The sequence below is a fragment of the Chelmon rostratus genome, chromosome 7, assembly GCF_017976325.1.
Source record: "Chelmon rostratus isolate fCheRos1 chromosome 7, fCheRos1.pri, whole genome shotgun sequence".
NCBI classification, from domain to species: Eukaryota; Metazoa; Chordata; class Actinopteri; order Chaetodontiformes; family Chaetodontidae; genus Chelmon; species Chelmon rostratus.
In genome coordinates, this window is record NC_055664.1 from 6,911,961 (window position 1) to 6,937,933 (window position 25,973).

Sequence of the window (25,973 nt, forward strand, 5' to 3'; positions counted from 1 at the left end):
GGCAATATTGTAGCGTATTTATAAAATGCAACGTATGAGACTGTTTCAGGGATACACTGATAAACTCCAGGACTTATTTCCACTGTTGTCCTTACTGTTAATGTTTTTTAGGTGTCTTAGTGACACTGTGTGTGTGTGTCATACAAGGTTTGTGTCACATGAAGACCTGACCGAAGCTCATAAGACTCAAATGATATGATAAATGCTCTTGATAAATCAAAGTTGTTTGATTGCAAATGTGAGTAGAATTGTTTAGTGCTGAGGTGCTAATGTATGTGTGTGCGTGTGTATGTGTGCAGCCTCACTCATGTGGCTATGATGGGATAGTGTTGAAGGGTTCCAGCCTCAGGGATCTAAAACAGAAAAAAGGACTTTTCCCTAATAAAGCACAACAAGACTAAAGTTTGTCAATAGGCCAATCTGCTCCACCGACCAGCTCATTAATCACAGCTTTCAGGACGCAGGAGGCAGACATATCGCACATGTAATTGGATGCCTCTCTTAAGTAGAACTGATTGTATTAAAATTGCTCTTTTCCAAATGACCTTGTGATCAATGATGACCCCTTCAAAGAGCTGTCTGTGAGATTATCATCTTATTGGCTCACTGAGGTCAAAAACATTCTAATGAGGCTGTAGGTGCAGTGTTTTGTACCAGAGAGGGTAATTTTTGTTATTTAACTGAACTGCGTATTTTAATAGTTTACATCAAATTAGCTATATGTTGTCTTCAGATGGGGCAGACATGGATGTGATAACAAAGTGAGTTACAGTGTGTTTTGGACTGTACACAATATTCTGCTTCATTACAGACAGACCATTTAGGGGAAAGAGAAAATCATTTTATATCTAACTGGCATATGACACCATTCAATTTAGAGTCACAGAGCAAAGTGGTATAAACAGTCAGATGTTTATTGAGCTGTATTTCACCAAAGCACAGTTTTCAAACAAGCATCGTTACACACAGATTCAGGCATTGGTGATAATTCACATACAAATCCTGGACAGAATGTAAGCAGTTGGCCATGATATGCAAAGAGCAAAGCATGTGTGTGCTGAGTATGTACGTGTCTGCGTATGTCTTTGCTTGCATGTGCTTGAGCATGAGGGCATGAGGTGAGGTGTTTGCATGGGACAGAGTGAGCAGGAGTCCTGCCACTTTGTTGCGAAGGAGCACGTCAGGTAGGCATTGGCTTCATTTTGGGAAGTTGTCTGTGCACGTGAGGAAAGATGGAATGAGAAGAAAGGTGGAATGGATCTAAGACAGACTGGTAGGTGAGGTTAGTTACAGGAACAGGGTAGAGAGGATTTAGTTTGTGTTGATGTTGGAAAGGATGATCTCGAACATAGATTGGAGCTTAGCCTTTATGTCCTCAGCTAAAGGTGCAATCTTCGCCTGCATGTCAGTGAGTTTACTGGCGTCCATGGTCTTCGCTTGAGCATAGGCTGACCTCGCCTGCTCCTGGTATTCTTGGACATAGGGAGCAGCCATTGCCCTTACATTCTCCACACGTTCAGTGATCTTGGCCTTCACAGCTTCCACAATGGGCATCAGGGCGGTCTTGGTCTCTTCCACATTGGTAGCAATTTTGCCTCGCAGCTCTTCCATAAAGGGCTCAAGCCTGGTCTTCAGCTCCTCCATCTGAGCTCGGTGCCTTGTCATTTGCTCTTGGACAAAAGGCTCTATTTGTTTGCGGTACTCTTCGACATGTTTAGCAATGACCGTCTCCAGAGCAGCACGTTTCTCCTGAAGGTCGGTTCTCATGGTGTCAACATCATTCACCAAAGAGGCACGGACGTCACTGGTGGCATCAGCGAGGGTGCCGATGACGCTGTCGGTCATAGGGGAAATCGCTGACTGCAAAGATTTAATCTGATTGTGCACGTCATCCAGGTGCTGAACTATTTCGGCCCTGGGAGAGAACAGAGGTGTGGGAGCAAAACCATTTTGGCTTAAATTAAGTGAACACATCAACGAGTAAATGGCACGAGAACTGTAAAAAGTGACTAAGGGAGAAAGGTGAATGAACCAGTGACAGAGCAAAGTGGGACTGACTGAGGTGCATTATGAGGCCTTACTTGAGTTGACTGTACTCAGTGTCATCCAGCTGGTCCAGGGCTCTCTTGGCACCATCCTTCACCTGAGTCATGTAGACATCCACAGCAGACCGAATTTGGGCCAGTTGGCTGGGTGCATCGGCCTGCAGGGAAGCAGCCTGAGAGCCTGAGAGGGAGAAAAGAAAGGAACGGTGGAGAGGAGAGGAGAGATAAGTAGAAAATGAGTGAGGGTGAACGAGGGGGAACAAAAACAATAGAAGAAGTCAGAAAATACAGCATCTCAACTGTGACTTAAAATAGAAAGTATATTATTTTAAATATTACATAAAATCGATTTACTGACTGAGAAAAGATGTGCATGCAGATTAAGTATTTCTCTTAAGTAACAAACAGTACATTCAGTACTCACCGACAGCCAGCAGAAGGGCGAGAGCGAGTACTGCGAATTTCATGATGGTGGTCTAGAGTGGAAAAAGGGGTAACTTAGTTACTGATTATCAGTACACATTGTCACACTCACAACATTGCAGTGACAGGAGTTTCACTAAAACATATTTAAATTACACAAAGAAGTAAACTACAAACAACGTAAAAATGGAAACCCATTCATTCAATGTGAAGGCCAGATGAGCCATCTTAAAAGATGGGTGTCTTAATACAGCGTTTGGAGCTACATACTCATCCCTGAACTGGCCCAAATGAGTTCCAACACTGAACATATGGCTGCCTATTAAAAGCATCCGTAATCTGGGTAGATTAGGGATGGCTGCAAATTAGAGAGACAACTCAAGAAGATTAGCTCAGGGCTGCTACATAATCCTATTCCAGACTTTACAATAAATCAGTCATAGAATTAGCAAATCATCTGTCTGATCTCAAAGACAGTCTCAATCCAGGTGCATTTCAGTTTAGGGGTCTCTTTATCTTCTTGAACTGAAGATAACTGTTAAAATATCATGACAGGCTAAACAGCATTATCCTACAACTACAATGAATGAAATCAAATATCTCAAAGTCACCATCAAAACACTATAACTTCTCTTCCTAGAAACTTATTTTTGGCACCAGTTCACAACTTCATCAAAGTCTACAGATTGTAGAAAGTCACTCTGGGAGATGGAAAAAGTTCTCCAACACATGTTCTACAGCCCAAGTCCCAGTTAGCGCCGCGGCAGTTGCTGTCTTACCTGGTGGAGTTCTTGACAAGACTGAACAACTTCAGCAAGAGCAGACTTTTTATAGTGCCCGGGTGAGGGATGAGTCCATGTGCGGAGGAGGGGCGGGGGTGGAGGTGTAAGGCTTGTGTGTCTCCGTGGAGGTGGACCTCACCCCTCTACTGTCTCCCTCAGCAGGGGGACTGGGTTGAGAGTTCAATGGTCACCTGCTGTGAGGAGATCGCTCAGCACACACACATCACGAGTATCATAGATGTGCTCTGACTTTTACAGATGTACAAACAGTCCTCTAAATTCACCACATGTGTTTAATGGGATGGGACATTTTACTGGTGACTCTTCTGGGATAACATTTAACACTTAACATTTTTTTAACAGTGACAAAAGGCAACTCAGTGTGAAGATGGAGCCATGAAGATAGTTCAGTTAGGAGATAGGTGCGAATATGACAAAAAGGGGACGGATTGAAAAGACAGTAAAGAGGTTTTTTATGGTACCAAACAAAAGGTGGAGATACATGAGAGTTGTGAGAGGCCATGTAAAAGAAAATATTAATATTTTCTCAGATAGCCTGAGTGAAGGTATCTCATAGTTCAGCCCACGCACCCGTTGGTTCTCTTGCACTGCATTTTTTTTTTTTACAGAGGAGTGTGAAGGAAAAGAAAGCCATATTATTTACAGTCCTTGTGATGCCAAAAGGCTGCCAAGAGAAACAAACAAGAGCAAACAGAAGGCAGCGACTCGCTGCAGCTGACCGTCTGAAATGCAGTCACATTCAATCTGCAGTCGCTAAATTGTGGACAACAAATACGCATGTGCTCACATTCACACAGGCCCTCACAATATCCTGTAACAGTGCAGTAATCTATAGAGAACAGAGCATCAAGACAGACTTATCTCAGTTTACGGATAACAAAGTTTGTGGCTGATGTACGTGTGTGTGCGATGATTAATGGGTCAAAGAGTGGTGTGTGTGCCATGCTGTTGTTTGTTGTCCTATCACCAGTGGACTTTGCCACCATTGCTTCATGTAATTTGAGGAAGAGGAATGATCACAGTATTCAAAGTTATCTCTAATTATACACACATAAGCATATATCATAGACACTATAATGCATTTTGTCACACAGCTATTATCCTCATATACTAATTACCTGCTGAAAGGTTTTTTGAGATTCGCAATATAAGATATAATTCATGTCCCTTATTAGAAAATGTTTTAGAGTCCAAGTTTTAGAGTTTTAGACAAAGAGGAGAAATGTATACATTTTCGGTCATACTTCCCTTGTGTATTGATGTGCTGTGGAAATAATTCTGTGCAGCATCTCTATGTGCTGATATGTGTACCATGTCTCCCATTTATTAGACCATAACTATCTGCAGAGTGAAAGCTAGTCTAATAGAGCAGGGTTATTAGGTGCAAGGTTAATCATTGTCGTCAGTGGTCAGTGTCAATCAACTGTAACCAAGAGACTGGTCTATGTTTATTGCATAATGTAGTTCCTGTAGCCTATAGAATCAATGCACTTTTCTCTGAATGCCACTACTCTCAAATTCATGTACTGTCAGTACTTCTCCGTTTGATTGCAACATGTCCAATTGACACGACAAAAGAGGACAAGGTAACACTTGACTGTCAGTTTTCCATATCGAAACAAGTTCATCACAGCCACTAAAACATCCTCTAAATATACTCACTAAATATTTAAGAGACTGGCTTTGAAAGAAATGCTACCTTGTGAACGTTACAATGTTGAGTTTTGTTTAGACTCGACAAAATGGTCATATGTGAGGGTGTAGCTGGTAAGTGTTTTTTATACTTTTTTGTAAATCAGTCTTTTTAACAAATTTTCCACTATATTAACAGAATAATGCAACATGAGACAACATTGCAGTAAGTCGATGAAAAACAATCATCAGCAAATGTAACAAAACAAAAAGATCTGGGCACTAGACGATCTATAAAAAAAGAGTACAAAGCACTTTCACAAATGAAAATAGATACGAAGTGTAAGTAAGATAGAAAACCACATAAGTACAACATAAATTAAGTAGAATTTTCCTTAAAAAGTTTTCATTCCTTTATGTTGCTTTCTGTATGTACATTAAAAAATTCAAACACACTCCGTAAAACTTCTCCAGGTAATTCTTAGTCTTTGTTATGAACAATTCAAAAGAGGCAATGGGGAACGATTTGGAATACAGGGGAGTCATCACTAAATTTGTCGACTGGTGTTGACTAAAACACCTGCACATCAACGCCGGCAAGACCAAGGAGATGGTGATAGACTTCTGCAGGAAAGCACCACAGACTACACCGGTGTGCATCCAGGGATCTGACATTGAGATCGTGGAGGAGTACAAATACCTGGGCGTACACCTCAGCAATAAACTGGATTGGTCCACGAACACTGATGCCCTGTACAGGAAGGGCCAAAGTCGTCTCCATCTCCTGAGAAGACTGAGGTCCTTTGGAGTATGTAGGGCATTACTGAGGACTTTCTATGACTCTGCGGTTGCATCTGCAGTCTTTTACGCAGTGGTCTGCTGGGGCTGCGGAAGCTCTGAGAGGGACAGGAAGAGACTTATGCTCCTTCAGCATCAGACTGCTGCATCCACTCTGTATGTCTTTTATCCCAACAGCTGTCAGAGTGTTCAACTCCGGCGTTGCTTAATGTAGCACTGGGTCCATATTCAGACTGTACAGAAATGTACAGAGAACCAAATAGTCATCAGTAATAGTTTCCTATGGCCAAGCAGCATTCTGGAAGAATGCTATCATTCGTTTTTAGTTCAGGGCTGTTATGGTGCAAATGCATCTGTTTTGTGTCTGAGTATGCACCAGCAGTTGAGTCAGCTACAGCAGATTTCATCACATTTATGTTTTCCAGAAGTTTAAACCACAGAGTTTCCCTTTGTGATGTTTTCATTGTGTCTGCAGCAATTCCTCTAAGCCTATTTAAAAAACAAATGACATTCAACCTTCCTTTGTCTTTCTCTGCTTCCTTCCTTTGTTATTTAGCATTTGAGGCTATGGTGTCTGCCTTCATTCTCACCCCCTACCACAAACTCACTCACTTTACATTTTTACGGAGAGGAGTCAAGCTGAGCCTGATGAGGCCGCTAAGAAAGAGGGGTGCCAGAGCTGTCACCTACGCAAGCCTCATCAGCGCCTGCTAGACTCACACTGGTGTTATCAACTCTAACCATCTGTTTGACACCAATTTGTGAAATACAGCAGACAATTTGAAAGTGTAGTAATGGAAGCTTTGTAGTTGCCAGTCAGTGATGTGTATATCTGAATTTCTGGCAGAGAAGTTTCTGAGTTGGCCAAAAAACTAGACCAGCAAGGACAGGCATAGTGAATCACAGGTTGCACCAAACAAGCAACTTGGTATATCTTATGCTGCTGGTATATTTTACTGTTTATTGTTCTAGTATATTCTTATTGCCTTAGTGTATTTTCATTTCTGGTATATTTTTATTGCATTTGCACATATTTTTTATCTGCATGTTAGTTTAGTTTATTCTAGTATCTTTATTCTATTTTATTATTACTTTCTTATATTTCTTATTGTTTCTAACATGGGGGTTGCAATACTAATTTCATTGACATGCTATGCTCAGTGATAATAACGACGATGTTGAATCTTGAATCTTGAACTTGAAGATGACATGTTGGGCTCTGGGAAATTAAAAAAAAAGATTGATAATGTAATGTGTGTTTCACTGCATGTTGCATGTGTGTGTTTCAGTGAATCAGTGATGGGTTAAATGCAGAGAGTAATTTCCCAGTTTGGGATTATTGAAGTAAATTAAATTAAATTAAATTAAATTAAATTAAATTAAATTAAATTAAATTAAATTAAATAAATAAATTAATAAATAAAAGTAATTCTTAGTTACAGGCGTCCACGATACACACCACAAACAGTAAAAGGCCAGAACAGACCACAGCACACAAACCCTGTCAATGGCTCCAGCTTGTAGTGTCATTGTACAGTAGTCTTTAGGGATTTTGCCCTGGCCCGGGAGATAAGAGTGTTCGACATATCAGCTGTGCTGAGCTCGGAACTGCTGACCAGGAGTGAAACAGCCCTTGTCAGAAGAATGACACTTATCTGGAACAGCAACCTTTGAGACTGCTTGGATTGCAGCACGTTGATTCAGCATCCACAATGAACCGTCCATCTAGATTACTGTCGTTGCAATTGTTATCAATGCAAATTCAGACCTCCTAGCTGGCACAGCTGGTAAAACTGTACAGGCAACTCAGCTCTCGCTTATTACGGTGAGCGACAAGAATATTTAAAACGGGTAAAGGGGGGCAAAAAAGCTTATCGAGGCTTAATTCTGAAAGTTAAAGAGTTGAGAAGATTTGTGGCTGACAACTCTTTTGGGCAAAATCACAAAGACATCTTATAGACTGCAAAGCTGGGTCAAAGCTGGATTGCGAACATAATTTGGTCTTAATTTTAGACAAAATAATTGCTAAACAGAGACAATGATGTGTTTAAAGGAAGGATTTGGTCCATTTCATAAGATTTCAGACATCAATTACATAAAACCGATTGATTTATTTAACCCTAACCCTAACACATGTGATGAGATTTATTGACAAAGAAAAGGAAGTTGTTTGTTGATTATCAACAACCTGTTTTATAGTGACCATGAAACAGTCAGACAGATGTGGGGTAATTGCCTGGAGCTGATAAATATTTGATCAGAAAATCCACCATTTGATCAGGCCCTGACTGAGGTTCAAAGGTCACGTCATTGTTCCAGCTGCCTCCATGATGGAGCACTGTTCTCAAACCAGCAGGGGAGGTTATCTCAGCTGTGAGCAACAGTGTGGAGCTCTCTCTCATTTTCTCCAACACACACACCCCTTCATTTTTACTATACCCAAGTCTACTTAAATGTAGTGATGTGGTTTTGCAATGTCACATCTGCTGAGGTCGCTTCTGCTTTAATACAGATATTTGGACCAAAGCCCCGGTCGTAGAGTGTCACTGTAGGTTGCATCGCCCTGTGGGTTGTACAGCTTGACAGCAAAGCAAGAAAATCCGCCCTGAACTCAGATAACCTAAATCGTTCGAGGAGCAAAATGAAGGTGACAAACAGTCACCAGAGAATATTGTCGAATCATAAAGTAATCCACACACTCCAGTAACACTGCTTATGTAAGCAGCAAATAATGAGGACACACTTGGGCAACTAATGCCAACCGTCATGCAGTGAGTTGATCTTCTGGCCAGTGATAGAGAACATTATCTTTTCCCTTTATGAGCCTCTGTAGTCATTTGCTGCTCTTAAGACTGTTCCAAAGATAATGCAGTGTATTGAAGTGCACTGTTCAGTGTTAGGAGTGAGCAAACCTAAGAAGAACATGTCTCTTGGTGAAGAGCTACACTTCTGATGGCTGATGCAACACCAGATTCTAGAGCAAACTGTGTGGGTGTTTAAATATCAAATATATTTATATAGATATATATAAATATGAAAAGAGGAATACAGTGTAATGCTTCATTACAGGTAACAGTGCATACTGTGCATGTCCACTCAAAAAGGGGAAGAAACTATTCTAACTAACTATATCATTTAGATTATATAGTTAGTTGGAATAGTTTAATCTAGCAAACAATTATACTATCGTAGTTTCACTGCGACACCTTTGTTATTTAGAAGTATGCTTGACTCTCAAGTCCACTTTACTGCTTTTTGCCTTTTGTTTCTGTAATTAAAATTCAGAATGCACCAGTTTTACTTCTGAATATTTTAAATGCATTTTGACTATTACATGAATTATTGTAATGCTTATTAACTGTTTTAAACAACATACAATGCATGATTCATTTTGGGGATAGCGAGATTAAAAAACACACCACAGTCTCACATTAGCACTGTTGTTTTTGATGTTTGGTGCAATCCGAATTTATTTTGTCGATGTAGTTTGGTGCGTAGGTGTTCAGTTGATCATCTGAGTTTCAAGGCCAGTTTGCAATGCTAAAGCTAGCATTGCCTAAGATGTAGAGGTCATTCACTCTGATACTAGAACCAAACTGCCCACAGCATGACAAACACATAGGAAGACAAGTCGTTTTTCCAAGAACCCACGCATGGCAAATATTGTAGATTGTTACTTGGTACCTATTATCTTTTGTGACTTTATTACTATGTGTTTTATTACACTTGTATTATCAAATAGGATGTACCTCATGCCAAAAAAGCATATCTTATAAGTAAGAAACCAATATGTGAGAGGGGAGGAAATGGGCAGTAGGGGACATGTTAAAAACTGTACTGCATTATTGGCACCACATTAAGACAGACAGTTAGAATAATTAACTCAATTCAGTATGTCAGGGAGGTGGACTAAAGATTATTTGGCAAATGAAGCAGTCCTGTTTAATCAGCCTTCCTGTCGTCTGCCCCCTTGTGGTCACAACCCAGAGTAAAGAGTTCAGGACAGAAGATTTATTTCAAACTATAATTCTACCCTGTGGACAAACCAGATTATATTCTGAAAATCTTCTTCAAGATAGTGGACAGGAAACTTGTCCTAATTTTCAACAGTAGAGTGTCAGCAATCTGGTATCGCACTCGGCCTCTGGGACTGGACAAAGGCATCATTTAGCACCATGGTTTTAATGCAGCCCCCAGCTGTGAATGAGAGGCTCACGGACCGAGTGTCATTTGTCACATCACAGGGAGCCTTACATTCAGCTTCCCCTGCAAAGACACATGCAAAACACATTTGCTTCTCCCTTTGTAAAAAATAAACTCATTCCAACTAAGATGTTTTAACACACATTGTCAAGGAAGTAGCTCTTCGTATTCAAAGTCACAATAAAGAAGTGATTGTGCTAAAATGTGGTTTTGTGTTGTATCTACGCCAAATATGGTACGGAAGGTTAGATAATACTAATACTAATACTAATACTACTATTGCTACTATTGCTGGCTTTGTATACAAGGAGGAGGATCGGATCTTCAAAACAATTCTGAATGTTACAGGGAACCAGTGCAGAGCAGCTAAAACTGGACTGATGTGATCTTTTCGGGAGTCCAGTGAATAATGCGTTACAGTAATCGAGTCGGCTTGAAATAAAGGCATGAATCAGTTTTTCAGATTCCACTTGTGCGTGTGTATGTGTTATTTATTCAGTAGTCTTATGGTCTGGGGACAAAAGTGTTCTTCAGTCTGCTGGTGGGTGATTTGCGAGTCACCTAGCAGAGGGCATCAGGGAGAACAGGCTGTTGTGTGCATGTGATGTGTGCTTTTTGACCCTCTGGGACACCGCTCGGTGTGTATCTCCTGCAGGCTGGCCAGCTCACACCCAGTAATGTGCGGACAGAAGTGGAAGTCACTGTGACACATAAACATATTTCATATTCATATCTCACAAGTAGCTCCCTTGAAAGCTCATTCCATACAACACACAGCAAAAACAGAAGTGGCATTTGTCATTGTGTGGATGTCAGCAGATGTGCAGTGATTGATGCTTTCAGGTGCAGTGCAAAATATTATGCACTTTCATTCGCATGAAGAACCAAATCAACTGCTTTCCTCCTCACTACATTATTATAATACGTATATAAAGATGACAACATCTCATAGCGCACAAAATGACCAGAGGTTACTGGTGTCTTTTCACATTATTATCATATACCTCTGTTTTTTATGCATTAACATTAGTAAATTAATAAAGAGCAATTCAAAAGTGTAGAATCAAAGGAGGCTCTGTGACATTTTTAAATCGAACAAAATCCGCTCACGACAATTTAGTTTAAAAGTTCACATTTCGCCATGATTAACGTTACAGTAATATCTGTACAATGGCACAAGTATAAGAAATAGGATCTCTCGAGGACACTTGAACGCCTCATGCCGCGCAGCCAGTCAGAGCCACGTTTCCATCGTCAACAGGAAGCGGGGGAAGCGTCCTTGGAGATGTTGTTAGTGCTCTAACTTTCCTATCTTCTCCCCTCTGTGTACACAATGTCTTTGTTAACAACTGACAACTAATCGATATTGCCACAGAGGGTAATGAGAAAGCCATTCAAAGTTTGTAAGGTAAATTCCTTAACAGGAATAAGCTATTCTCCAACTACTTAGCTGGCTGAGCTAACGTTAAATAGCTAGATGGCGCCCAGCAAGCTAACATTGAAGTAAGCTGAGCTACGAGCTTAATTATCGTAACCGTTAGCACGTCTCTTTTCTGTGTGTCCCACGCATTACTGTACTTCACATGACTTCACGTGGATAGTTTTTGTTGTCGATATTTAAGTGTGTTTTACTGATGTGCAGTTTCTCACAGGCTTAAGAATTTGCTTTATAGTAAGCCCCCGCTTTTCCTTGCACAACAGTCTAGGTAGATCCGAGAAGTGTATGTCTTAATCTTATTAGATGAGCATAATGCCAAGATAAAATCTTCACTTTTCTCCCTCTCAGGAGGGCGTGTTTTGCACAGCATAGTGAAGAGCCGAGACTGTCGAGCGAGACAGGCAACCTTGTGTAGTTGTCTGTCACTGTGTTTAACACCGTGTATAGCATTTCTTGTGTCAGTCATCCTGTTTTGCATTCCCCCCTGTCTCCGCAGTAACCATGACTGCAGCTGCTCTCGTAGGAGACCAGCTAATCCTCGAAGAGGACTATGATGAGACCTATATACCCTCTGAACAAGGTACACTGGATGAGGGGATGACCTGGATATGGTGGCAAGCAAGAAAATAATCGACTCACTGTGTCTAGATTATCCCAAAATGAAAGTGTATTAACTCTCCAGGTAAAATGTACTTGCAGCTCATTGGTGGCAGGTGTGAAATACTCAAATGGATGGAGTTTATGCTGTGGGTTCTATTTTCCATTAATTTTTTTACATTACATTCATTTTTTTTGTGTCCATTCTGTCTTTTTTATGAAATGCACCCATTTGGTTCATGTAATTTCTTCCTTGGAAAGCACTTTGAGCTGCAATTCCTGTATGAAAGGTGCTATACAAATTAAGTTTCTTATTATTGTTATGCCGATATGTTGATTATTGATGGTAGATAATGGAGGATCCGTCCTGATAGCAGCAGTATGGAAAGTTAAGTTAATGAAATTGTATTTGTACTCTTCATTCATTCAATATCTATATAGAGAGTTTTTCTTTCTTCAATAATTCTACTGTACCATGTTTTATTTTGGGGTGCCTCACTTTGCCTAAATGAGCTATTAAATGGACTTGATGTGGTATAATGTTCCACAGTTACATTCAGCTTGTCTCATGTCGTTATCTCTGTCTCTCATCAGAAATCCAAGAGTATGCAAGAGAGATTGGCATTGATCCCGACAGTGAGCCGGAGCTCCTGTGGCTGGCCAGGGAAGGTATCGTTGCCCCTTTGCCTCCCGAGTGGAAGCCTTGGTAAGTAAGGGGAGAGAAGCTGGGGAGTGGAACCCTGACAGCTGTTTTGTAGCACTGGATGTATTATGGAATAATTTACTTACTTACTTACTCTGAGTTTCTTTTACTCCTGATTAAAAAATTTGTTGTGAATGGTCTTGGTGATCCCCAGGTAGGCGCCAAAGACAGTGCTCCAGTTGCAAGGTTGATTTACCTGTGTGTGTTTGACTGTAATGTAGTGTAGGAGTGTTTGTGTCCTTGCAACTAATCAAGGGTGACAGTCTGTTCTTGACATCTGAAGGTGGAGGTGCATAGCAACCTTCTCTTAACAACATCATCTAGAGAGATGTCAGCTGCGGTCCTGCCCTTCTGCCAGTTTCGTCTTGGATCTATATAATCTTCTCTAAACTATATACTTTTAAACCTGTAATGCTCAGTTCTGTACTTTGTTGTAGCCTATATTCTCTGTAGAAAAATGGAACAACAAGAGGACCAAAGAGACACACTGCTGCCTGTAGTAATGCTATAATATTTCTAAGATCATTCTGTAGCATCTGTGCATCTGAAAACACACCCCCAGACCAAATCACCTCTGTTACAAAATATTTCAGCGGAGACATGTCCACAGATATACTGTTATACTGTACTATTAGGTTAGAGTTAGGGTTAGTGTTAAACTGGGTTAGGGTTTGGGCCATGCCCCCTGTTAACAATGAACAAATCACTGATGGATTACAACACCATAATACACTGACAACAGGCAGATGGTAGATGAAATCAGTTGAAAGTATAGTCCGAAGTCTTTCACAGCCTCTGGTGACATCTCTCTGTTCACTGACCTCACCCATCATTCCTCCATCCCTCTCCTGGGCCTTTTTGGAGGTGCTGAAGTGACCCCCCTCCTCTCCCCCCTCCTCCTCCCCGACAGCCAGGATGTGACAGGAGACATCTACTATTTCAACTTCTCCTCGGGCCAGTCCACCTGGGATCACCCCTGCGACGAGCACTACCGGCGTCTGGTGGCCCAGGAGCGTGAGCGGGCCCAGCTCGCGGCTGCTGCAGGAGGCACAGGGGCGAAGAAAGACAAGGACAAGAAGAAGAAGAAAGAAAAGAAGGAGAAGAAAGAGAAGAAGAAGAAAGAGACACTCAAGACCCCTGGAGTGAGTTGTTTTGTTGTGGTGGGATTAAATGCTTCAGTCTGTGTTACTACTGTGCTTACTTCTCTGACTATGTCTCTTTTCCTACAGGCACTGAGTTCAGCTTTGGGACCCCTACCATCCTCGCTGGGCAGCTTGGCTCCTCTGAGAGGTCTGGACGCCCCTGGTTCAGGCCCACTCCCTGGTTCTGCACCTGCTCTCCGGCGGTCCCTCGGCAGCTCTGGGGGACTGGAGCCCCTGAAGACATCTCTCGGGGTACAGTCCTAGTTCTATATGAAGGGCCGTATGGTACACGTTTGAATTTGTAAACTCTCTCGCTAACCTCTAACCCACAGCCTGACAGTGTACAATACACTTAATTTAATTTCTGTCTCTGTCAGGGTCCAAGGAGCAGTGGGGCATCTAGTGTTTTGGGCAGTAGGCAGGAGGAGAGGGTGTCCCTCACACTGCATGGCTTTGATGATGATGATGACAATGACGACGAGAAAATCTCAGAAAACGAGGTAGAGCGCAACCGAAAGACAAATGCAAGATGATTAGATAGTTAGTTTGGCCACCTATGGCTCATAAATGTATACTTTACAACCAGATCAAACGAGACATTGTCACTGTTTCAGCCGAGTCCTCGTGGTTCTGACCGATTATTGAAGAACCTTCATCTGGACCTGGATGCCCTTGGAGGAGGTCTACAGTATGAGGTAGATATTGTGAGAAGGAAGGAAACGAGAACAGCTGTTGCGAGTCAAATGCTAATATATTTTGGGCTGATAACTTCCTTGTATAGAAGCAACATTGTTGATTTTGTAGATTCTGATTTCGAATCAGTTCCAGAAGGGTACAGGTGCAATTTAGATATAAATGTTTTTTCTTTTTTAATGTGTGTGTGTGTGTGTGTGTATGTTTGTGTGTGTGTGTGTGTGTGTGTGTTTGTGCTCTAGGACAGTGAGGCCAGTGGTGGAGCCCCAGCTGAGGAGAGGACAGAGCCAGAGTTGCAGGACTTGGCCCTATCCGGAGATCAAAGCCCTGAGCCACCATCCCAACAGGTAAAAATACGCACGCACGCACGCACGCACGCACGCACACACCATTCACGTTTGCAGTGGCTCCCAGCTTTCTTTTGTCTTTCTTGCTCTCTTCTGTCATTTCTGTGTCTTGTATGTAACACTTGTGTACTGTATATAATGGCCATAGTATGTTTTCATTGACATTGACAAGTGACTGCTTGACTGAAACATTTTACAGGAATTAGTTCACAGGAATTTTAGAAACACAAACCAAGCAACTCCAGTAGTATATTCATCAATGTGAAGGTTAACGTTGTGTTTCTTCTGTATCTTACCAGACCTAACCAGAGATTTTGTACAAGACCAGAGTGCATTTTCAGTATTTGTTTAATCAATTAATGAAGCAAACTTAATGTGGGATGTAGATACTACATGTTTGTAAGTTGGGGGCAGTCCTAATTGTGTCTCTGCACATCCTCACATTATGACAACCATAGTAGACTTTTTTGTCGTCTCATGAAACTATGATTCTAAACCATCTGCTATTCCTTCTCTTTCTCTCGTGTGACCTCTTTGACCTTTAAACCTCTCACCTTTGCACCGTGACCCGGGATGTGTTCATGTAGCTGCTGTGCTGCTGGGACCTGTCCTATGGGCATGGCTGCTACTGTGTCTTCCTCTTTGTCCTGCTGTCTTCCTACTGTCACTGTTACTGCTTTGCTCTCTGAAACTGTCAGGAGCATGTGTCACCACCATCAAAACAATGTCCCTCTGATTTAATGTATTCATCCTGAGTAGGATAGACCAGTACAGCCCACCACCACTGCCATTAGATTCTGAGAAGTCAGTCCTAATTTATGAATCTTGCACATTTTTACATTACATTGTATTCTTTGTTCTAAAATTACACAATGTCCCAATGATTGAGCAGAACTGATGTCCATGGATCCAGCGATATCTTCTACATATTTTTTTTTTTTTGGAGGAGAAATGCTGAAACAAAGAAATTACATTTATCAAACAAACCTGCTCCTGTGTGTGTGCACCTGTGTTTGAGTATGAGTGAGATTCGGACCGTTTGTATATTTTTCTGTGCATGTTTTTATGACTAATTGTGTCCCTGCAAAATGCACTCTCCGGCAGTTTTGCATGCATTTGTGTGAAGATCATCCCCCCCGAGCCCCCCACCGTCTTCCAGCAGGGGTCACAATCTTTTTGTCTGCCTCCTTCCTTCATTCCCTCACCTGTCCTCCTCCATCCTTTCTCTCCTTTGTGTCTCTGCACGCCTTCCTTTGTGCCTCTGTTTGGGATGGATGGACTGTTCTTCCTATTCCCCTCCACCAAGGACTCTTTGAGGGGCCGCCACCTCCACCCGTCCTCACTGGTGGGCAGCAGGAACCATGTCAGTTTGGAGGAGCCAAGTCCCATCAGCCCTGAACCTGAACTCTTTGCTCCACAGGAGGTAGCAGAGGACTTGAATGAGGTTGAGGAGGAGGAGGGAGGAGAGTTGGAAGACAAGGATGTTCAGAGAGAAAAGGAAGAGGATAAAGGAGAGAAAGGTGCAGAGGAGAAAGGAGAGGTAGGAAATGAGCTTGAAGATGGAGAGGCACAGAATGGGGAAGCAGATGAGAGAAAAAGCAAAGAAGAGGGGGATGAGATGGAGGAAGAGTATGGAGGAAGTAAAGGGTCTGTGGAAAGTAAGAACAGAGAGGAGGAGGTAGAGAGCGATGAGGTAGAGGACGAATGCTGTGAGGGTGATGATGAAGAGAAAGATGAAGGGGATGGTGGGGTGTCAGGAGACATGAAACACAGTGCAAAGCAGGAGAGCAATGAAAGAGAGGAAAACAGCAGCGTTGAGGAAGTAGAAGTTCGCATTGAACAGCAGCATGATGATACCAAAGACGGGGAAGAAAACGTGGAGAGCGATGAGGCTGTGGAGAGTTTAATGGAGGAGAAAGAGGAGGTGAAGGAAGAGGAAGGAAAACATGAATTTGAGGAAAGTAGTGATGAGGTTGTGGAGAAATGCTTCAAAAGTGGTCAAGATGGAGGGAGTGAGGAGGAGGACAAAAATGACAAAGAGAGAGATGAGCTTGAGAGAAGTGTTGGTAACGAGGTAGGGCAGGGTGAGAGTGAGGAAGAGGAGGATGGTGGCAGTGAGAGCGATGAGGATTTGGAGAGATGTTCCCTGAGCCAGAGGAAGTTGACAGAGAGTGATGAGGAGGTGATAGAGAGATGTGAACAGAGCGAAGGGGGAGAAACAGAGGGGGAAGGACTGGGCGTAGATGAAGAATCAGATGCCCAAAAGCCCCAAACTGCACCAGAGAGCGAGGAGGAAGTTGTCGAGGTCTTTGAGACCGGAACGGCTCAAGTCCAACTAGCCAAGCTAGGCAAGAAGACGAAACTGGGTGACCTTAAAACTCTTGACCAGAAGAGAAAAACTCTCGCTGGCAAGATGAAGGATGTGACAAAAAAAAGCTCCCTTCCTGCAGAGGTAGGGCTCGGTGTTGCCGATGTGCGTGCTCACATCCCCCAACCCCTGCATTCACTACCCGACCCCAGCCCTGGTCCTGCCTGATCTCTGCATGTAGCTCCCAGAATCCAACTCCACTGCCTGAGGGGCTGTCTCATCCTGTTTGATTCTCAGCATGGATGTCATCACTCGCAAACTGGAATATCAGTTGGTCAATGGACAATCCACATGAGCCCCTGAGGACTGGATTGGATAGGTCGGATCCCTTTTCTCATTGACAGTGGAGGCTTTTAGTAGTCTTTGGCAGCTCTCATCGCGCGCCATTGCCTCCCCCATTTTCAGTGTCTGCTTGCTTTGATTACAGATTTACAGCCTTGGCTATGTTCGCACGCACGCTCTGCTTTCCCCTGTGCTGTGTTTTTCTGCCTATTTTGAAAAGACTGCACGCTTCAGTGTTAAGTGCCTCCTGTGTGGTGTGTGTTTCCATGTGCATGTGTGTGCTCTTTCAGAACTATTACCTTTTCACTGAGTGTGTGTCATTGCAGGATTCTGATGCTGGTAAGAACACTGAGGAGGCTTCATCCTCCATAGATGTCAAGGTACACTCATCATGCAGTGTGACACCAATCCACCACCATTCATTCATTCATTTAATGGTTTATTGTCAACCTGTTTTGTAATGGAGCTGGTTTTGTATCCTCAAGCTGTCGGAGAAAGTCCTTGACATCAACGACCTGTCTGGCACTGTCAGTCCACTGGAGAAAGATGACAGAGAGGAAAGAAAAGAAGAAGAAGAAGAGAATGAGGAGCGGGCAAATACAAAGAGGGCAGAGGCTGCCAAGAGGTCTGTTGTTAGCACCCCTTGAAGGAGTGTGTCCACGTGGAAATTTCATGTTAAAGGCCTTTGATCGAGTGTATCCCTGACAAATTCAGCTGTTTTTATTTTAACAGGGATTTCAGCTGTGAAAGTATCACTTGTGAAAAGTGTCAAGAGTCCCAACTGATATATTTTGGTGAAACATGCAGCTGTGTACATATTGTGTCAGAAGAAGGGCATTCAGGAAATATATACAGCTTGTCCATTAATAAAATAACACTGCAAGCTGTGGGCAATATTTGGATATTTTCAGCATTTTTTTAACCTTGGTAGGAGCATAACTCCTTTCTCCCTCTTCAGGCATTTGCTGGCTACTGACAAAGACAACCCTCCAGCTCCGAAAGTTGACCGACTCGTCCTTCACCAGTCTAGCCCTTCACCCACCATCTCAAGCTCGCCCCAATCAGAGCAAGATGTTGGGCTCCAACTAAAAAACGAAGGCCTGGGCACTGGGTCTCTGGGGCTACAAAGGCCCGAAACCTCCAGAGGTCGGCTGGTCCGCACCTCCAACACCCAACTCGAAGATGATGAACCCCCCTTACAAAAGGGGGCAGAGAGAGATGAGAGGAAGGTGGAGAGGGAGAGGAAGAAGGCTGATCGAGAGGTGGAGGAGGAGAGGGAGCATTTGATGAAGGAGAAGGAGAACAGAATACGTCGCCTCCAGGAGGAACTGAGGAGAGAGGAGGAAGAGGAAGAGAGGAAGCTGAGGGAGGAGAGCGATGAAAGACTGAGGTAGGCATGAAGATTATAACCCCAAACTTTCACTTCCTTATTAAACTCAAATACTACAACTTATTCAACAGTTTCTCAGTGTATCAGTGTTTACTGATATGAAGTGTCCATTCTCTCTGCAGGGCTCTGCGCCGGCGCCTCCTGTCTCAGAGGAGCGAGGAGGAGGCTGGGCTGAATGAGGAGACTGATAGGATGCTGAAGGAACTCAGAGTGTCTGCCCAGGGGCAGAGGGAGAGGCAGCAGCTCAAACTCAGGTCAGACATCCATATTAACACATAACACATAGGTGCACTACAGAGGTGGTTCTCAAAGTGAGGCTAAATCTGCAATACAGACTTTCCATGTCAGTATCTTGTTTGATCACATATGTTTGGTATTATTACTTGTTACTCACTTATTACAACATCGTCAACATAAAGCAAAATGTGAAAACTTGCTAATCCTTTTTGACATATACTCAATTGAAAACAGTACAAACACAATAAATTTAATGTTTGAGCTCGTCAGCTTTATTGATTTTTGTAAATATCTGAATTTGATGCAGCAACACGTTTCAAACAAGTTGGGAAAGGAGTAACTAAAAAATGGGAAAGTTGTGGAAACACCTCCAAAAACACCTGTTTGGAACATTCCACAGGTAAACAGGTGGATTGGTAACAGATGATAGTATCATGATTGGGTATGAAAGGGGCATCCTGGAAAGGCTCAGTCATTCACAAGCAAGTGCGTAGTGAGGTTCACCACTTGAACATGGAAACATTTGAGAACACCTTCTTTATATATGACCCTTTCAAATCAGCTGAGCTTAAATAAGATTGCAGTCAATCACCTGTGATCCACAAAATGACACTGATGTGTGTGCCCTGTGCCCAGGGAGGAAAGTGAAGTCATGCTGAAGGAGTTACGCATCTCTCTGGAGGAAGAACGAGTGGCGGAGCACGACAGACTGGAGGCCAAGAAGAGGCAGGAGATTGAACGTCTGATGGCAGAGTCGGAAGAGGAGCTCCAAGCAGAGAAGAGGAGGCTCCAGGGAGAGAGGGAGGAGAAGCTCAACTCTCTGAAACAGGAGGTGACCGAGGATGATGCTGGCCTGCTTGTGTCCAGCACATTTTTGATTTCAGTATTGTTCAGCCATTTAAGTTTAAGTGTTCTGTTGTTGCACCTGGCATGACTTGCCCTGAGACTGCTTATCTGCACGGCTAATGAGGGACATCTCATTCCAAAAAAAACTGCAAGCTAAACAGGACTAGCAAAGATAGCAAATAGCTTGACAAACATCTGTTTGAAAATCAATATGATTTAAGTTCAATAGATTCAAACACATCCACTGTTATTAAGCAATCTGGAGTGACAAACAAGTGATTCATAGAGCTGCTTGACCCACACTGCATGTTAGATGTTAGTAGATTAACCTGGACGCCAGTTTTCAAATGTAGGGGAAAGATCAGCCTGAAGCCATTTCTGTGGGTGGCCACATGTTCTGTTACACAAGTTCTAGTGTCGTATCCTCGCGTAACCCTCTTCAGTTCAGCTCTAGTTTTTGTTTATTCCTGTCTGTATTTTTTAGCAAACAGCAAGACAAGAATTCTTGGTAATAATGGTGCTATGAAGAGTTTCACCAACATATTTGTACTACACATCAATGAAAGTATGCCATTAACATCGATTTTGGAGGTAAAATGTTGTAAACATTTTTTTTAAAAAGGACTGAACAGTATATAGACTCTAAACATTTAGAGTCCTAATGTTTAAAAATGTCAAATGATCTCTATGGAATATATGACCGCATTGTTTAATGTGCCATATTTAAACACCAGAGACATCTGGAAACAACACAAGAACCAAAAGTTTGTGTTTGCTCAGTTATACTGGTACATGGTGGCATTGGACTGGAGGTACACAGATTAATGATCTCTCTATATGTGTGTATCTCTCTGTTTTTGCACTATTTTGTCTGTATAAAGGTCAAAATCACAGAGAGGAGGAGGGAGCTCATGAGTCCACGACCTGAACAGCAGCTGGCAGAGTACCATCGAGAGGTTGGAGGACACACACAAACACGCACACGCGCACACGCACACACACTGAATGTGAGTTGAGGCTCTAATTCAGTTTTTACCAGAATATAATGTTAAACTGTAAACTGGCGTTCGCCGTCACTGTCTAGCTGGCTGATGTTCTCCAGGAAGTGCGGGAGGAAGTGCAGCGTGATCACGAGAGGAAGCTGGAGCAGCTGAGGGAGGACCACAGGAGAGAGATGAACAACATCAGAGAGAAATACCTGGATGAGGTCAGAGTGTTTCACATGTAGCTGATGCATGCCCTCATCCTGTTCGACTTGCAGTAATGGGAACAGCAGAACATGTGGAGTCGAGTGTGCTATACTTTTGTTTCCCGCGTTCATCAACAAAAAAACTTTTTATCTGTCATTTCTCCCAAAGTTTAAACCGGCGTAAGTTAGAAATATCAACAAAAATAGCTTCGAGTAACAAAACTAACACTAATCACTCCTAATTTGGTGGTTTACCCAGTTATAATATTGCATGTGTGTGTATGTGTATGGTTGTGTGTTCCAGGAGACAGCCCAGAGGGAGCGCTTGCTCTCTACTCTGCAGGAGGACAGAGAGCGTCTCCAGAGCTTGCACGCTGTACAACTGGAGAAACTGCGCCTGCAGCTCGACACACAGATACAAAAGACACAGCTGACACACTCGCGCAAGGTGAGACCAGACAGACATTTACTCCCTGCACTGCCTTTCAAAGTCAAAACCGATGACTCATAGGTCCCCCCCTCCGCCTGGTATCACTGTGCGTGTTTGGGTTTTAAATGGATGTTTTAAATGTAAAATATGTTTCAAGTATATGGACTTAAACCGTATTTTGCTCACCAAACTGAGGTAGAGTGAGACAGAGCCTTTTCTATAACAAGAAGCACCTAATTCCAGAGAATACGTCTGTCTTATTGCTTCTGTTAGGAGTCAGAACTGCAGGATCTGGCAGATCAGATGGAGCTGAGAGCTAAAGAGTTGAGGAGCCAGGAGGCCATGCTGCAGACCAAGGTCTTCTATCTCATACTGTATGTACCATTAATCACTGACAGACTAACCTGAACCACAGGGACTAATGGTTTCTGTCTCTTATCAGGCAGCAGATCTGAAGAGGAGGAGGAATAAACTTGAGGAAGACGAGGACGAAGTGGGCAGACAGATAGAAGTGGGACACATTCCTGTAAAGAGAGATTATATTCACCCGTCCGTCCGTCTATCAACCCCCTGTTTCTCCACCCATGTGTGTGTGTCCAGGCCTTACCCCGGCTGATCCAGGAGAGAGACCAGCTGAAGGAGGAGCTGGAGAGGATGAGAGAGGAGAAACATCAAGCCAGAGAACTGATCCAGAGAGCGAGGGAGGAGAGAAGCGAGGCCAAGAAGGAGGAGGAGAGGCTGAGGGAGGAGAGAGACAAAGCCAGGGAAGAGAGCAGGAGGGCCAAGGTGGAGAAGGAGCGACTGGAGAGCAAGGTGGCGCTGCTGCAGGAGAGATGCGACCGTCTCAGTCGCAGAGTCAGGTATATTTTTCTAGGCAGGACATCCACGCATCTTTTGTTTCTACTTCCACTATTTACTTTACAGTACAGGGTCGTGTTTTGTCCAAACAGTGAGATGGAAGAAGGCGAAGGAGTGAGCTCTTGCTCCAGGCTAGAACCCAAACCGGACAAAAAGAAGGCGGAGAAAGCAGAGGCGACGGCGCCCTCCAGTGACAAGAGAGACTCATCGCTACATGTAGAAGACCTGGACGACCCACCACTCTCCCCTGCACCTGACAGCCACAGCAGCATGGATGAGTAAGAAGAGAGAGACATAAAAGATACAGAACAACTTTGTGGTTCAAAAAACACAATTCTGTCAATTAGGTATTTACAGTGCACAGATGTAAAAGAAATCTTGGAATGAGCAAGAACTGAACCCTGGGGGACACCTTGGGATTCCTGTCGTTTTATCTTAGAGACAGTTGATAGCAGGCTTAACATTGCTGACTTGCATTAAAAATAGTGATAAGAACATTCATGATTTAGAAGACAGTCCATGCATTTAACCTTCCCCACATCTCTGTGTGTGCAGTTTCAGACGCTACATCTCCTCACATGGAGCATCCATCCAAAAAACCAAACTCTTCCTGGAGAGGGAGAGCAGCCGGCTGATGGAGAGACAGGCAGCTCTGCGGGCCGCCCAGACCAGCTCCTCCCAGGACCCCAACCAGGAAGGAGGGGCGACTGAGGACATGATAAGAAGCCTGCAGCAGGTAGGGAGGAGCGCAGCCCTGCAGAGTAGTCATTTGCGTGACGACTGGTGACACAGGGTTGAGTTTAAAATAAGTGCCGGTTACTTTCCCCTCGTTGTGTCAGGAGGCCAGAAATGTGGTGGAGCTGCAGCGGACGGTTCAGAGAGGAAACACTCTCCTGCGGAGGAAAGAGGAGCAACTCCAGCAGCTCCAGAGCTCTATAGCTGACAGGGTCAGGACAAAACACCAGCCTGTATCTGTAGTCTTACAGTCAACTCAGTTAAAGTGATACTTCACTTTGGTTAAATGCTCTTACATTTTCACTGCAAAGGACTCCATGAAGTCAGCCAGCACCTTTAGTCATAGCCAGAAAATTCAGGGTGGTGATTAAAATGAATGCAAATCTATACACAAAGATTAAGTTTGTAGTTTCCTTCGGCCTTTTTCATTGCTCTTTCATTTCCTTGCTCTCTCTGGATTCACTCGAATATTTTTGATGATCTGTATTAAAGTCACTGCGGGTGATAGAGTTCACTTTAAATGAAATGTTAAAACAGATGATTGTAGTGTATTAACAAATGACAGAGTTGGCGATTCATTGTGTAGCAAAGCCAAATTCCTTTTAACCTAATTTCTATACAGAATGGGCGTTTGAACTTGTTAATTTAGCGCACATTTGTTTTTGTTCACTTTTCCCAGCTTTTCTAAAGATAATAGGTAATACAGTTATAGCTGTCATTAACTGCACCTGTCTTGTTCCTTTTTCCATTTAGCCGCTCTTTGAGGATCTGTCTCGGCTGGCAGGAGAAAGGAAGGTGACCTTTGATGTAACCGAGTCGGACCTCAGCAGCACTGTGGACCCACCAGACGGGACAGGTAGCACAAAGAATCCGACATATGCACTGTTATTATTTATTGCCATATTGCTGATATTTCTTATATTCTTCTCAGATTATTCTATTTTTCCAGTTACACTGACGTTGTGTTCCTCACTTGCTTTCCATTTCTCCCTCACTCCCTCATCAGGTCATCCCACCGTCCCCGATAAAGTCCAGGAGTTAGCAGAGTCCCTGCAGCAGATCTCAGGCCAGCTCAACACCGTCCTGAGTGCGTTGGGTTCACTGGCCCCGAGACAGAGCGCCACAGCCTATACAGGCTTCCCTATGCCTCTGCCTCAGCCTCACTCCACTCCAGCACCCACCTCCACATCTTCCCCAGTCATGCCCCAGATTCACACCCTGGGCCCCAGCTCCTTAGCCCCACCTCCCCCAGTGAGGCTCTCAGAGCCATCCTGGAACTGGACGCCCCAAGGCACCTCTGCAGCCACCCCTCTCTTCAGCACCCCCATCAGCAGTGGGCTGAGGGCCTCTGAGGACCTCATCAACAGCCGATGGAGCCAGATATTCCCCAGTATGCCAACAGATGCCTCATTTTGCTTTAGAATGAGTGATGCTCCAACAATGGGTTTTGTTAAAAAAAGTTTTTATCAGTTGCTATTATTATTGTTGGTCCTGAACTATTGTTCTGTTCTCCAGGAGCAGCTATGGACCCAATCAGCTCCAGCACCATGAGACCAACCTCAGCTTGCTCATCATACACGTCTGCTAGGTAACCTGCAGTACACCTGTAACTGTGCTGTTAGTGTAGACTGCATGCACATCCTTGGTGTCTTAAATGTACCTACTACCATCATAAAACCGTGTGTGTCTATGTGTATCTAAGTGAACATGGCCGTAGCCTGCGCTCCATGCAGAAGTCAGTGGAGGTAGACGGCCAGAGGCTGCAGGGGCTGATCGACGGCAACAAGAGGTGGCTGGAGATGCGCAAGAAAGACTCTAGCATGTATCCTTCTGTCAAACATACACATCCACACACACAAACACATAAATATTATTGTTGTGTTGCTACACAGAGCATGCAATGTAGTGTCTTGTTTTCAACATCATTGCAATACTCTAACATGCTAATGCTCTATGTTTGTATCATAAGAAGTCCATGACTATGGAGCCAGAAACTGACAAAATGCAGTAACCTGCACTCATTTGGTAAAAAGCAAAATATCAGTTGATAAAATTTTTGAAACTTCATTTAACAATGTTATTCACTGATTTACTCTGTTGGATTTTTGACTTGTCTTATTTTTACTGTTTCGCATGATTGCCATCTGTTGTCTAAATCACACCATTACTTGTCAGACTGTTTCGTGAACACAGTTGCTGTCTTTAACTGTGCCTTCCAGACCTCTGTTCACTCGATATCAGGCTCCTCCGACCAAGAGCGGCCTGGTCCAGCTGGGCCTGGACGATAACAACCAGATCCGAGTCTATCACTACTGAGGACAGGACGCGCAGTTTAGTCCTGTTGATCTGGACGTGTCACTGAGGACTTTGGAGCATTCATGACTGTGGCAGGGTCTCACTTTAGGAGTCCTGCGCCCTCTTGTATTCATTCCTTTGTAAAACTTTTAAGCAAAGTCCGACCTCCTCTACTGTGACTGTTTCTACTTTTTGATATTCCGCAACTATTGGCACAGCAGAAGCAGCTGTTGTTTAACGTAGGCTTTAACACATGCAGAGAAAAAGTCTTGTGCATATATATATATTTGTATTTTTCTATAAAAAATGTAATAAATATAATTTTATATATACTAACTACTGAATCTGTTGTTTATGCAAGTGCATGTATGCAGACAAGCATGAACACCCTCATTTCCATACTGTATATGCCTCTCTTGTTGCTCAAGTTCATACATTCACTTCAAGTTAATCACATTTAAGGATTGCAGTCACCATCAGAACATGCAGAAAATGGCAAATATAAAATAAATGAAAAAA

The 25,973-nt window shown here is 43.2% G+C and overlaps 2 protein-coding genes across 3 annotated transcripts; one reads left to right on the plus strand and one right to left on the minus strand.

Annotated features, from left to right (window-relative positions):
- Positions 1-1,311: 1,311 nt before the first annotated feature.
- apoa1b (apolipoprotein A-Ib) lies at positions 1,312-3,326 on the minus strand. The gene is given in 5 exon segments (XM_041940786.1): positions 1,312-1,915; positions 2,082-2,226; positions 2,470-2,521; positions 3,248-3,304; positions 3,306-3,326. Coding segments are annotated over 5 exon segments (879 nt in total).
- Positions 3,327-11,182: 7,856 nt separating this feature from the next.
- LOC121609332 (centrosomal protein of 164 kDa-like) lies at positions 11,183-25,768 on the plus strand. Of its 2 annotated transcripts, none has more exons than XM_041940925.1 (27): positions 11,183-11,312; positions 11,839-11,922; positions 12,534-12,645; positions 13,553-13,784; positions 13,872-14,036; positions 14,162-14,284; positions 14,399-14,479; positions 14,720-14,824; positions 17,801-17,854; positions 17,960-18,099; positions 18,433-18,864; positions 18,987-19,118; positions 19,738-19,933; positions 20,829-20,903; positions 21,032-21,154; positions 21,441-21,584; positions 21,840-21,923; positions 22,009-22,077; positions 22,167-22,426; positions 22,517-22,702; positions 22,980-23,160; positions 23,264-23,371; positions 23,913-24,015; positions 24,166-24,549; positions 24,675-24,747; positions 24,862-24,981; positions 25,379-25,768. In XM_041940925.1, exons 2-27 carry the CDS (start codon positions 11,844-11,846, stop codon positions 25,473-25,475), a joined length of 3,858 nt encoding a protein of 1,285 aa, XP_041796859.1. In that variant the 5' UTR covers positions 11,183-11,312; positions 11,839-11,843; the 3' UTR covers positions 25,476-25,768. The 2 variants fall into 2 exon arrangements, with proteins under 2 accessions (XP_041796859.1, XP_041796860.1); XM_041940926.1 differs by having other exon boundaries at positions 22,009-22,059.
- The last annotated feature ends 205 nt before the right edge of the window (positions 25,769-25,973 follow it).

Excerpts from the sequence above, each read along its gene's own strand:
- LOC121609332 (XM_041940925.1), top strand. The coding sequence starts at position 11,844 with ATGACTGCAGCTGCTCTCGTAGGAGACCAGCTAATCCTCGAAGAGGAC. Across the intron at positions 23,161-23,263 it reads TGATAAGAAGCCTGCAGCAG|GAGGCCAGAAATGTGGTGGA; the intron begins GTAGGGAGGAGC and ends TCGTTGTGTCAG. Across the intron at positions 24,982-25,378 it reads CGCAAGAAAGACTCTAGCAT|ACCTCTGTTCACTCGATATC; the intron begins GTATCCTTCTGT and ends TGTGCCTTCCAG.